Source organism: Macaca fascicularis, chromosome 13 (assembly GCF_037993035.2).
Source record: "Macaca fascicularis isolate 582-1 chromosome 13, T2T-MFA8v1.1".
Classification (NCBI taxonomy): Eukaryota; Metazoa; Chordata; class Mammalia; order Primates; family Cercopithecidae; genus Macaca; species Macaca fascicularis.
In genome coordinates this window covers 17,481,437-17,494,304 of record NC_088387.1, presented here as the reverse complement: position 1 = coordinate 17,494,304, position 12,868 = coordinate 17,481,437, and the positions used below count along the sequence as shown (strand labels likewise).

General features: G+C 45.0%; 1 protein-coding gene across 2 annotated transcripts in view; it reads left to right on the top strand.

Moving 5' to 3' along the window:
• Positions 1–4,435: 4,435 nt before the first annotated feature.
• The window catches only part of MALL (mal, T cell differentiation protein like), a 32,434-nt gene continuing 24,001 nt past the window's right edge, over positions 4,436–12,868 (top strand). For both annotated transcript variants that reach the window (XM_045368876.3, XM_005575245.5), the window contains exon 1: positions 4,436–4,566. In XM_045368876.3, the coding sequence (XP_045224811.1) occupies positions 4,462–4,566 (105 nt within the window). In that variant the 5' untranslated portion in view covers positions 4,436–4,461. The remainder of the gene's footprint in view (positions 4,567–12,868) is intronic.

The window sequence follows — 12,868 nt, the reverse complement described above, 5'->3', positions numbered from 1 at the left end:
AACCTTACTTAGGGCACTTTGCATCTAAGTGTTACGATTGTCCATTCCTCATTTACTTAATAAGTGTTGAGCACCTGCCATGCTCCAGGCACAGCATTGGGCTTTGAAGATAGAGTGACAACAATCCTGGCAAGATCTCTGTCCTTACAATACATGAGGTGGACAGTAATCACCCAAACACAAAAAATAATTCCAACAGTACTATGGCCAGGGCTGTTAGTGGCCCTGTGGCAGGCACGAAGTCAATGGTAAGTGTACGGGTGTTCCTTCCTATCCTCACTCTCCCTCTCCCAACGCCACTTTCTGTTGTTGGGGACCAGTTAGATTTAAATACATTTTCAGATGAATCCCTCACTATTTGAACTGCCACATTTACTACCTGAAACTCAAGGACACATGGATTTCATAACACTGTATCCCTCAACACTCAAACTTGCTCTCTGAATTCTGATATTTGAATGCAGTAACCAAGTCAATTTGGATAAAGAGGGATGGGTATAAAGATAAGTGAATGGGCCAGGCACAGTTGCTCACACCTTTGGGAGGCCAAGGCAGTCAGGGTGCTTGAGCCCTGGCATGCAAGACTAGCCTAGGCAACATGATGAGACCCCATCTCTACAAAAATCCAAAAATTAGCCGGATATGGTGGCGCAGGTCTGTAGTTCCAGCTACTCGGGAGACAGAGTTGGAGGATTACTTGAGCTGAGGAGGTTGAGCCTGCAGTGAGCTGTGATCATCCCACTGCACTCCAGCCTGGGCGACAGGGAAACCCTGTCTCAAAAAAATAGTAAGTGAATGGCAAGTGAACGGCTATGGGCTATATTGTCTCATAGGCAGGAAAATGGAGGTTGAGGATGTTCTGCTCAGTGATGGCTGATACTGAATGAGGCGTGCAGGTCTGTGTGCAGCAATATAAAAAATCATTCATGGAGTACGGCTCACACTTGGGACTTTGATAGTGTGTCTGTCATTTAGCCCTTTTCTGATACTCTGTAAGACAGACTGGACCTTAACCTGCTCATTTGCATCTGACTTTGCCAGAAAAGATTAACTTTGCAGAACTTTGTCCTTTCGAAGAGACCATTTTGGGGAATAAAAAGGTCTCCATGCTTTCTGAGCTCTTCTCCAGGTAGGAATCTCTGGATGACCCAGACATTATCCCATTGAGTCCTTCCTTTTTCCTGGCAGCTGTTCGGTACTTGCCCAACTCCAGGGACACAAGAAACCAGACTCAGTTCTGCCTCATGGCTATGAACATTAATCACAGGGTCTTCCTGAGTCTACCCCATCTGAGAGTTAAAGAGACCTTGATCTGTAGAAATAATAGTTGCAATCTAGTTGTGTCTAGCAGGCCAGAACCAGTGGACATGTGTGTTCTTGCAGCAGAAAAGGGGAGAGCTCTGCTCCTACAGGGGGAGGCTACTGTAGTGGACATCTGGTGTTTCTGCTACCCAGCCTCCATATACTTGTCTCTTGGTAACATCACCTCCACCTTGAGTGTCATTGTTCAAGTCACTGGATGAAGTCTCACCGGAAACCATTATTACCTCTCAACCTCTCATTTCCTAAGGTAATAAGTTCCTTTCATCACTAAAGCCAGTTGGAATGGGTTTTTTTTAACATTTGTTATTGAAAGAATCCCAATGGATACAACTGTCTATTCTTTCCCCCAAGTATCTCTGAATTTCTTCTGGCCTGTCTCTTCCTTTTCATGGAACTAGTAAATTGTTTCTGAAAAATGATAAAGCAATTTCTTAGTGGGAAAAGAGTTTAATAAAGAGGAGTCAAAAAAAGAGATAAGCAGTTGTCTTCAAAGTCTTTATGACTGTTTTCATGACTGTTTCAATCATTCAAAAACATTTATTCAAAACCATTTATTGAGTACCTTTTGTGTACCAGACGGTATTCAAGATGGTGGATATGGTTGTGGTTCACCACATGAGCAAAGTTTTGGCTCTCCTTAAGCCCACATCCTGGAGAGGGGCAGGGCAGGGAGACAAACAATAGGCAAATTAGTAAATCAGGGAAATCTTGGGTAGTGAAAAGTGCTTGAAGAGTTAAGCAGGATGTTGCAAGTTGGGCTCTGGTCAAGTAGAGAAGGATACTCCTTCTCTTCCTTTCACTAAATGCAATTAACAGCCCTGGACAGAATGCATGGAGAAGCTAACTGAGGATTCTAGAAAAAAAAAGCAGGAATATTTTGGAAGGAAACCAGAATTCAAAACACTACTAAGCTGTTGGTGAGTTTCCCATTTTCTTTCCTCTGGTACCTCTCAGCCGGGGTCAGAGACCACCTGAAACCCAGAACTGTACGCAGGATGCGGACAAAGACGTCTCCAAAAGAAGCCCTGTTTCTGGTCTGAGGAATGGGAAAGGGGGCCCCAAAGAGTCAGAGGGAGTGTAGAAAATCTCTGTGTTTTGTTTGTTTGTTTATTCTTTCCTTCCTCAGCCCCTGGGCAATCAAGTGACAGTGATGGTGGCAATGGAAGTAGCAGCCAGGCAGGTACCTGGAACTCTGAGAAAGGGGAACCTTTGTCTCTGACCAGAGGAACCATGATCCTAAAAGCATGGGGGGAATAATTGTTACCTTTGTCTCTCTCTCTCTCTCTCTCTCTCTCTCTCTCTCTCTCTCCCCCCCCCTCCCCCCGCCCCCCCGCCCCAAACCCCGACACCCACATTGCCTTGGTCCCGAAGATAGACACAGTCACAAGAAGTGCACAGCAGAGGAGGAAAATGAAAACCCTGGTCTTTAGCCGGAGGACCAAGGCATATCTTCATTTCTTAATATGCTAATTGCTTCAGAAGGTGGAGGTGGCTCAAGGCCTCTCAACTTGAGACTAAGGGGTTATGGGTTGTATTATTATCTCCATTTCATAGATATGAGCCTAAGAAGGTTGTTTTCCTTCTTAAGCTTTTCCTACTATGCCATGTTGTCCATGGGCAAGTCAAAGGTATCCTACAGCCCGTAAGAATGGCACAGTGCTTATTTGCAACCTTTAAGAGAGGTGGCAAGATGTGGGATTCATGGAGAAATCCCTGCTTTGCTTGGATTAGTCCTGTAAACAAGGTGGCGTAGGTGAGACTGCGGTTGGCAGGTGGGATTAGCGTCTCCCTTACTTCCTAGTTTCCATAGCCTGGAGAAAAGGGATGCTCAGTCTGGTTTGAGATCCACTGGGGGGTTCATTGCCTTTCTTTGCAATGCCTTTGCTCTTAGCTTCATTTGTCCAAACTCCTCTCTCCCTGGGCTCTCCCCAGACGAGGCAAAGGCTGAGCTGGCTGATCTCCCCACCTGTGGCCCTGAGGACAGGACCTGGAATTCCCCATTTCTGCTAATGAGATCAGGACACGGGCTCTTCTAATTAATCCAGCCCTCACACAATCTTCCCCACATGCTCTCCATACCAGGGAGCAGCTGGGGGCAGGAAGAAGGGACCCCAATCCCCAGCATCCTGAGTACACTCTTTCAGGGCAGGTTGGGAAAATGAAGGTTCGCCAATTCAAAGGCGGAGGGGAAATGGTTCAGCCTTTGGGACTTGTATTTGGTGTGAAAGGAGTTGCTTGCTTCTGGGTCACAGCCCTGCAGTCAGCTCCCCTACTTGCCTGGGAGTCAGGAAGAAACTTCTTGGCCCCAAGCCCATTTAGGGGCAAGGCACTGGCTGGAAGGAAGGTCAGGGAAGGAAGGAGGTTGTCCGCCAGAGGCAGCAGCCAGCCAGCCCAGCCCTTCTCTGGTGCCTGCTGCTGTGGTCCTCTCCCAGAGAGTGGGGGCCTTCCTCCATCTGCGCCATGAGGAAAAGAGCAGTGGAGGACCATGGAAAGGGATCCAGAGAAAGAAGGAAACACCAAGTCCCAGGGGCATGAGCTGGAAGGGAGGGCTGCTCCTCCCAGGGGAGGCTGGCGACCGAGAGCTGCCACCAAGAGTGGAAAGGGAGGGAGCTGGGCAAGATCCAGCATTGTTAGTAACCAGCTCTGTGGCCTTGAGTTGACCTCACTGATTCTCAGTCTCCTCACTTGGAAAAGGGCAAAACAGCCACGTGCAGGCCGTGGTGGGCACCCGGGCTGTCTGCAGATAGCATGGCTCATTGCTGGTCCTCAGTACACAGCCCTCATAGCCAAGCAGCCTGAGCCTACACTCTGGGCCCAGGGGAGTGACTGTCGCTGGCATCCCCTAGAGTAACAGGCCCTAGGAGTCAAAGATTCCTTAGTTGGAAAGGTCTAGAAAGAGACTCCCGCTCTGCTCCCTCCTGCACCAGCGCTGTGTCCCCCGCCGGCCAGGCAGGGCCGTTCGATGCCGCTGGCCCGCTCACTGAGGATCTGTTGGCTTCAGCGAGTGGAAGGACCTGCTCGGCTGGAACTTTTTTTTCCCCTCCCAGACGACGTCCGATGGGTGTGTCGCGCAGGAGGTGATATTTGACGGGCTGCGCTCGGGCGAGCTGCCGGGAGTGCCCAGCAGGGGCTGACAGCATGGCCTCGCCCGACCCGCCGGTCACCAGCTACGCCCCGTCCGATGTGCCCTCGGGGATCGCGCTGCTCCTCACCATCCCTTTCGCCTTCTTCCTGCCGGAGCTGGTGAGTGCGGCCCCCCGGCCACCTGCAGAGAGAAAGGAAGGGGGAAACCGGCCTCGGCCCCAGACCAGACCGCGCTGAGACAAGGGGGACCGAGCGCAGGGGCTGCGGTGGCTGCGAGTCTCCCACCGGGCGCACAGCGGGGTGCAGCTGTACTCAAGACACAGATCCCACTCTGCGCCCCGTCTGATGCCGCCAGGGGGGTTCCGCCCTCCAAAACAAAACCCACTTGGGTGTGGAGGCCTGGGGGGACGTTGCTAAAATACTCAGGATTCCCAGGAAAATGTTGGAAATGAATTATAATTACATGGCTTCTTTTGTCCAACTATTTGTGCCTTTCTGATTTGAAGTGGGGAGACTGTGTTTCCCTCTGGGAGCAGGTTTTCTTAATTGTCATGTCTGCTGACTTTGAACTTTGACTTTTGTGGGGTCCCCCACACAAGGTAACTATGACAGCATCTGCCATAAAACAGTCGTGTGAGGCACCCTGGTTGCAAATGAGAACCTGTCACTGTATTACTCTCTGGGGCGCCCTACGGCTGAGTCGTGGCCCTGATCCCTGGGAAGCCTGCCTGCTCCCATCTGCAGAGCTGTGCATATGCAGTGTTCCACACTGCACAAGTCCCCTCTGAACTGGCTGGTACCACATCCTCTTCATGGAGGAGCACACTGAAGTCTGGGGTCCAATCAGGGCAAAAGAGTGTGTTTTGTTTTTCCAGCACCTTCTGAAATATCTAGCTTGTGGGTGGTATTTTCTTACCTGCCCTGAATTTGGCAGTGCTGTCTCTGAGCAGGGAGGAAAAGATAGAAAGTGGATCTACTTTTAAATCGGACGTGACCGGCCCTTCTCACTCTCGTTATCTGCCTGCAAAGTTGGGCCTGATCGAGCCACTTTTAGGCAAACTGGCTAATGGGTGACCATTGATGGCAACCAGAAAGAGAACCAGGTAGGGTGGGCCTAGCATCTGAGTGGCTCCAGTTGAAACTCCACCTAAGAGGCAGGTTTCTGCCAAGGCTACCATCCCCAGCACAGCGTGGGCATCCTGCCAGACTGATGACATAACCTTGCTCTGATGAGTCCTATGTGCCAGGCCCTGGGTGTGCCCCTCACCTTGGAGCAGCCACATGGGCGGCCAGGGTACTGGTTGACTCTGCCTCTTTTTATTGAGCCTGTGGTTTATGTCAGTCCTGCAAGCCCCTGGTGACAGGGCACTGCCTCCTGGTGATTTCCTGTCTGCTGGGGAGAGACTGTGAGCATCTCCCCCCCAACAGTTGGATGGTAGCCTCAGCAAGGAGGGACCTTCTGAACTCTCCAGGCCAGGGAGGGATCCAGGCCTGCCACCAAGAGTTGGACCTCAAAGAACAGGCATTCATAGGCTGGGGGGAAAGAGAGGGAAAGGCCTAGAGGCCAGGGGAGAAGTCCTGGAAGCAGGCTAGATGCACGGTGTTTCCGGAATCAGGATCGCTCCCAGGGTGAGAACTGTGAGAGGTCGTGGTGGCTCCACCTGCCCTGCTCCTGCCAGTGAAACTCCTGGGAGAGCAAAGTGCATGCTCATGTTGGGCTCTGAGGCCTTACGTGTTGTGGGGGGTGAGGGGCTCAATGACAATCAAAATTGACATTGGCCCAATTGTCTTCATTTACTTGTATTGTTAAGTAATGTGAGATTTACAGTAAAGCTGCAATAATAGTACAGAAAGTTCTGTGTACTCTTCCCTCAGCTGCCCCTAATGCCTGCATCTTCCATGGTACAACTCTTGAAATCAGGAAACAGTGATACTGTGCTATCAAGTACTCTATAAACCTTACTTCAGTTTTGCTAATTTCCTCACTGATGTCCTTTTTCTGATCCAGGATCCTGGCCAGGATCCCACATGGCACTTAGTTGTCATATCTCCTTCATCTCCTTTAATCTGGGACAACCTGGGTCCTTACCTTGCCACTTCTGAAGAGTACTGATTAGTTGTTGTTGTTGTTGTTGTTGTTGTTTTTTGCTTTTGAAAAATTTATTTTTCCATAAGTTATTGGGGTACAGGTGGTATTTAGTTACATGAGTAAGTTCTTTAGTGGTGATTTGTAAGATTTTGGTGCACTCATCATCCTTGTGTACACTGCACCGTATTTGTAACCATATATATATATCTCTCTCTCACAGTTTCTTTATCCACCCATTGATTGATGGGCATTTGGGTTGGTTCCACAATTTTGGAATTGTGAATTGTGCTGCTATAAACATGTGTGTGCAAGTATCTTTCTTGAATAATGACTTCTTTTCCTCTGGGTAGATACCCAGTAGTGGGGTTGCTAGATCAAATGGTATTCTACTTTTAGTTCTTTAAGGAAACTCCACACTGTTTTCCATAGTGGATGTACTAGTTTACATTCCCACCAGAAGGGTAGAAGTATTCCCTGTTCACCACATCCACACCAACATCTGTTGTTTTTTGATTTTTTTGATTATGGCCATTCTTGCAGGAGTGAGGTGGTATCACATTGTGGTTTTGATTTGCATTTCCCTGATCATTAGTGATGTTGAGCATTTTTTCATGTCTGTTCCCCATTTGTGTATCTTCTTTTGAGAATTGTCTATTCATGTCCTTGGCCCACTTTTTGATGGCATTTTTTGTTTTTTTCTTACTGATTAGTTTGACTTCATTGTAGATTCTGAATATTAGTCCTTTGTCAGATGTATAGATTGTGAAGATTTTCTCCCACTCTGTGGGTTATCTGTTTACTCTGCTGTCTGTTCCTTTTGCTGTGCAGAAGCTCTGTAGTTTAATTAGGTCCCAGCTATCTATCTTTGTTTGTATTGCATTTGCTCTTGGGTTCTTGGTCATGAAATCCTTGCCTAAGCCAGTATCTAGAAGGGTTTTTCCAGTGTTATCTTCTAGAATTTTTGTAGTTTCAGGTCTTAAGTTTAAGTCCTTAATCCATCTTGAGTTGATTTTTGTATAAGGTGAGAGACGAGGATCCAGTTTCAATCTCCTACATGTGAGTAGCCAATTATCCCAGCACCATTTGTTGAAAAAGATGTCCTTTCCCCATATTATGTTTTTGTTTGCTTTGTCCAAGATCAGTTGGCTGTTAAGTATTTGGGTTTATTTCTGGGTTCTCTATTCTGTTCCATTGATCTATGTGCCTGTTTTTATACCAGTACCATGCTGTTTTGGTAACTATGGCCTTAGAATATAGTTTGAAATCAGGTAGTGTCATGCCTCCATATTTTTTTTTGTTGTTGTTTTTTGCTTAGTCTTGCTTTGGCTATGCTGGCTCTTTTTTGGTTCTATGAATTTTAGAATTGTTTTTTCTGATTCTGTGAAGAATGATGGTGGTATTCTGATGGGGATTGCATTTAATTTGTAGATTGCTTTTGGCAGTATGGTTATTTTCACAATATTGATTCTACCCATCCATGAGCATGGGATTTGTTTCCATTTGTTTGTGTCGTCTGATTTCTTTCAGCAGTGTTTTGTAGTTTTCCTTGTAGAGGTCTTTCAACTCCTTTGTTAGTTATATTCCTAAGTATATTATTATTATTATTATTATTATTATTTTTATTTGCAGCTATCATGAAAGGGGTTGAGCTCTTGATTTGATTCTCTGCTTGGTTGCTGTTGGTATATAGAAAAGCTAGTGATTTGTGTACATTAATCTTGTATCCAGAAACTTTTGCTGAATTCTTTATCAGTTCTAGGAGCTTTCTGGAAGAGTCTTTAGGGTTTTCAAGTTAAATGATCTTATCGTCAGCAAACAGTGACAGTTTGACTTCCTCTTTACTGATTTGCATGCCCTGTATTTCTTTCTCTTGTCTGATTTCTCTGGCTAGGACTTCCAGTATTATGTTGAAGAGGAGTGGTGAGAGTGGGCGTCCTTATCTTGTTCCAGTTCTCAGAGGGAATGCTTTCAACTTTTCCCCATTCGGTATTATGTTGGCTGTGGGTGTGTCATAGATGGCTTTTATTACATTAAGGTATGTCCCTTGTATGCCGATTTTGCTGAGAGTTTTGACCATAAAGGGATGCTGGATTTTGTCGAATGCTTTTTCTGCATCTATTGAAATGATCATGTGATTTTTGTTTTAAATTCTGTTTATGTGGTGTATCACATTTATTGACTTGCGTATGTTAAACCATCCTTGCATCTCTGGTATGAAACCCACTTGATCATGGTGGATTATCTTTTTGGTATGTTGTTGGATTCAGTTAGCTAGTATTTTGTTAAGGATTTTAGCATCTATGTTCATCAAAGATATCAGTCTGTAGTTTTCTTTTTTGGTTATGTCCTTTCGTGGTTTTGATATTAGGGTGATGCTGGCTTCATAGAATGAATTAGGGAGGGTTCCTTTGTTCTCTATCATGTGGAATAATGTCAAAAGGATTGATATCAATTCTTCCTTGAATGTCTGGTAGAATTCTGCTGTGAATCCATCTGTTCTTGGACTTTTTTTTGTCAGTGATTTTTAAATTACTGTTTCAATCTTGCAGCTTGTTATTGATCTGTTTAGTGTACTACTTCTTCCTGATTTAAGCTAGGAGGGTTCTATTTTTCTAGGCATTTATCCATCTCGTCTAAGTTTTCTAGTTTTTTGTGCATAAAGGTATTCCTAATAGCCTTGAATGATCTTTTGTATTTCAGTGGTGTCAGTTGTAATATCTCCTGTTTTGTTTCTTAGTGAGGTTATTTGGATTTTCTCTCTTCTTTCTTTGGTTAATCTTGCTAATGGTCTATTAATTTTATTTATCTTTTCAAATAACCAGCTTTTTATTTCATTTATCTTTTATGGGTTTTTTGTTTGTTTGTTTGTTTCAATTTCATTTAGCTCTGCTCTGATCTCGGTTATTTCCTTTCTTCTGCTGGGTTTGGGTTTGGCTTGTTCTTGTTTCTCTAGTTCCTTGAGGTATGACCTTAGATTGTCTATCTGTGCTCTTTCAGACTTTTTGATGTAGGTGTTTAGGGCTATGAACTTTCCTCTTAACACTGCCTTTGCTATATACCAGAGGTTTTGATAAGTTGTGTCATTATTGTCATTCAGTTTGAAGAATTTTTTAATTTCCATCTTGATTTTATTTTTGACTCAATGCTTTCAGAAGCAGGTTATTTAATTTCCATGTATTTGAATGGTTTTGAAAGTTCCTTTTGGAGTTGATTTCCAGTTTTATTCTACTGTGGTCTGAGAGAGTGCTTGATATAATTTCAGTTTTCTTAAATTTATCAAGTCTCATTTTATGACCTATCATATGGTCTATCTTGGAGAAAGTTCCGTGTGCTGTTGAATAGAATGTGTATTCTGTGGTTGTTGGATGAAATGTTCCGTCAATTGTAATATCTCCTGTTTTGTTTCTGTTAAGTCCATTTGTTCCAAGGTATAGTTTAAATCCATTGTTTCTTCATTGACTTTCTGTTACAATGGCCTGTCTAGTGCTGTCGGTGGAGTATTGAAGTCCCCCACTATTATTGTGTTGCTGTCTATCTCATTTCTTAGGTCTATTAGTAATTATTTTATAAATTTGGGAGCTCCAGTGTTAGGTACATATATGTTTAGGATTGTGATACTTTTCTGTTGGACAAGGCCTTTTACCATTATATACTGTCTCTCTTTATCTCTTTTAACTGATGTTACTTTAAAGTTTGTTTGATATAAGAAGAGCTGCCCCTGCTCACTTTTGGTGTCCATTTGCATGAAGTGCCTTTTCCCACCCTTTTACTTTAAGTTTATGTGAGTCCTTATGTGTTAGGTGAGTCTCCTGAAGGCAGCAGATAGTTTGTTGGCGAGTTCTTATCCATTCTGTGGTTTTGTGTCTTTAAAGTGGAACATTTAGGCCATTTACATTCAATGTTAGTATTGAAATGTGAGGTACCATTGCATTCATCATGCTCTTTGTTGCCTGTCTACTTTGGTTTTGCTTTTGCTTTTTAACTTGTATTTTTGTTTTATAGGTCCTGTGTGATTTATGCTTTAAAGAGGTTCCATTTTGATGCGTTTCCAGGATTTGTTTCAAGAGTTAGAGCTCCTTTTAGCAGTTGTTGTAGTGGTCGTTTGGTAATGGCAAATTCTGTCAGCATTTGTTTGTCTGAAAATGACTGTATCTTTCCTTCATATACGATACTTAGTTTCACTGGATATAAAATTCTTGGCTGATAATTGTTTTGTTTGAGGAAGCTGAAGATAGGTCCCCAGTCCCTTCTAGGTTATAGGGTTTCTGCTGAGAAATCTGCTGCTAATCTGATAGCTTTTCCTTTATAGATTACCTGGTGCTTTTGTCTCATAACTCTTAAGAGCCTTTCCTTCGTCTTAGCTTTGGATAACCCGACGACAATGTGCCTAGGCAAAGATCTTTTTGTGATGAATTTCCCAGGTGTTCTTTGTGCTTCTTGTATTTGGCTGTCTAGGTCTCTCACAAATCTGGGAAAATTTCCCTTGATTATTACTCCAGATATGTTTTCCAGGCTTTTAGAATTCTCTTCTTCCTCAGGTACACCAATTATTCTTAGGCTTGGTTGTTTAACATAATCCCAGACTTCTTGGAGGCTTTGCTCATATTTTCTCTTTTTTTTTTTCTTTGTCTTCATTGGATTGGGTTAATAATTCAAAGACCTTGTCTTTGAGCTCTGAATTTCTTTCTTCCACTTGTTAAATTCTATTGCTGAGACTTCCCAGAGCATTTCACATTTCTAAAATTGTGTCCAAAGTTTCCTGAATTTTTGACTGTTTTTTCTTTAAGCTATCTATTTCCATGAATATTTCTCCCTCCACTTGTATCATTTTTTGGACTTCCTTTGCATTGGGCTTCGCCTTTTTCTGGTCCCTCCCTGTTTAGCTTAATAACTAATCTCTTGAATTCTTTTTCAGGTGAATCAGGGATTTCTTCTTGGTTTGGATCCATTATTGGTGAACTAGTGTGATTATGGGGGGTATTGAAGAGCCTTGTTTTGTCATATTACCAGGGCTGGTTTTCTGGTTCCTTCTCGTTTGGGTAGGCTCTGTCAGAGGGAAGGTCTAGGGCTAAAGGCTGTTGTTCAGATTCTTTTGTTCTACAAGGTGTTCCCTTGATGCAGTACTCTTCCCCCTTTCCTATGGATGTGGCTTCCTGTAAGCCGAACTGCAGTGATTGTTGTCTCTCTTCTGGATCCAGCCACCCAGCGAATTTACCTGGCTCCGGGCTGGTACTCCGGATTGTCTGCACAGAGTCCTGTGATGTGGACCGTCTGTGGGTCTCTCAGCCATGGATACCAGTGCCTGTTCTGGTGGAGGTGGCAGAGGGTGCAGTGGACTCTGTGAGGGTCCTTAGCTTTGGTGGTTTAATGGTCTATTTTTGTGCTGGTTGGCCCCCTGCCAGGAGGTGGCACTTTCCAGAAAGCAACAGCTGTAGTAGTATGGAGATGGACCAGTGGTGGGTGGAGCCCTAGAACTCCCAAGATTATATGCCCTTTGTCTTCCACTAGAGTGGATAGGGAAGGACCATCAGATGGGGACAGGGCTAGGCATGTCTGAGCTCAGACTCTCCTTGGATGAGTTTTGCTGTGGCTGCTGTGAGGGGTGGAGGTGAGATTCCCAAGTTACGGGAGTTGTGCACCTAGGAAGATTATGGCTGCCTCTGCTGAGTCATGCAGATTGTCAGGGAAATGGGGGAAAGTTGGCAATCACAGGCCTCACCCAGCTCCCACACAAACCAAATGGCCGGTTCCACTCCCACTGTGTCCCTCACAACAGCCCCAAGTCTGTTTCCAGGCAGAGGGCAGGATGGCTTTGAAAACTTGCCCAAGGCTATCCTCCTCCCAAAGCAAGAGTAAAGGGCTTTAGTTCTTCCCCTGCCTGTAAAGTCTGCACACTCAATTTGTGACCTCTCCTGAGTTCTGACCAGGTCTTCTGAGTTCTGGCCAGGAGGCATCTCTCCCCATTCAAATTGTTACAAAGTTCAGCTAGAGAAGTCCTTCTCCCTGTGGAGTTTTACCTCCTGCTCCTCTGGCCACCCTCCTGATGAATCCCTGTGGTGCCAGGCAGGATTGGGCTGCTTGGGGACCCAGTGAGCTCCCAGGGCCTTTCTGCTGCTTCCTCTACCCCCGTATTTTGCTCAGCTCTCCAACTTGACTCAGCTCCAGGTGAAGTTGGAAACTTCTCCTGCAAACAGACCTTCAGCTTCTCCAGTGGAGGGATGTGTTTGGAAGAGGAGGGTCTCCCTTTCCTAATTCCTCACTTGGGGCACTCACAGTATTTGGGGTGTCTCCCGGGTCCTGCAAGAGCAGTCTGCTTCCTTCAGAGGGTCTGTGGGTCCTCTCAGGATTGCTGGTCTGTTCTTGCGGTTGATC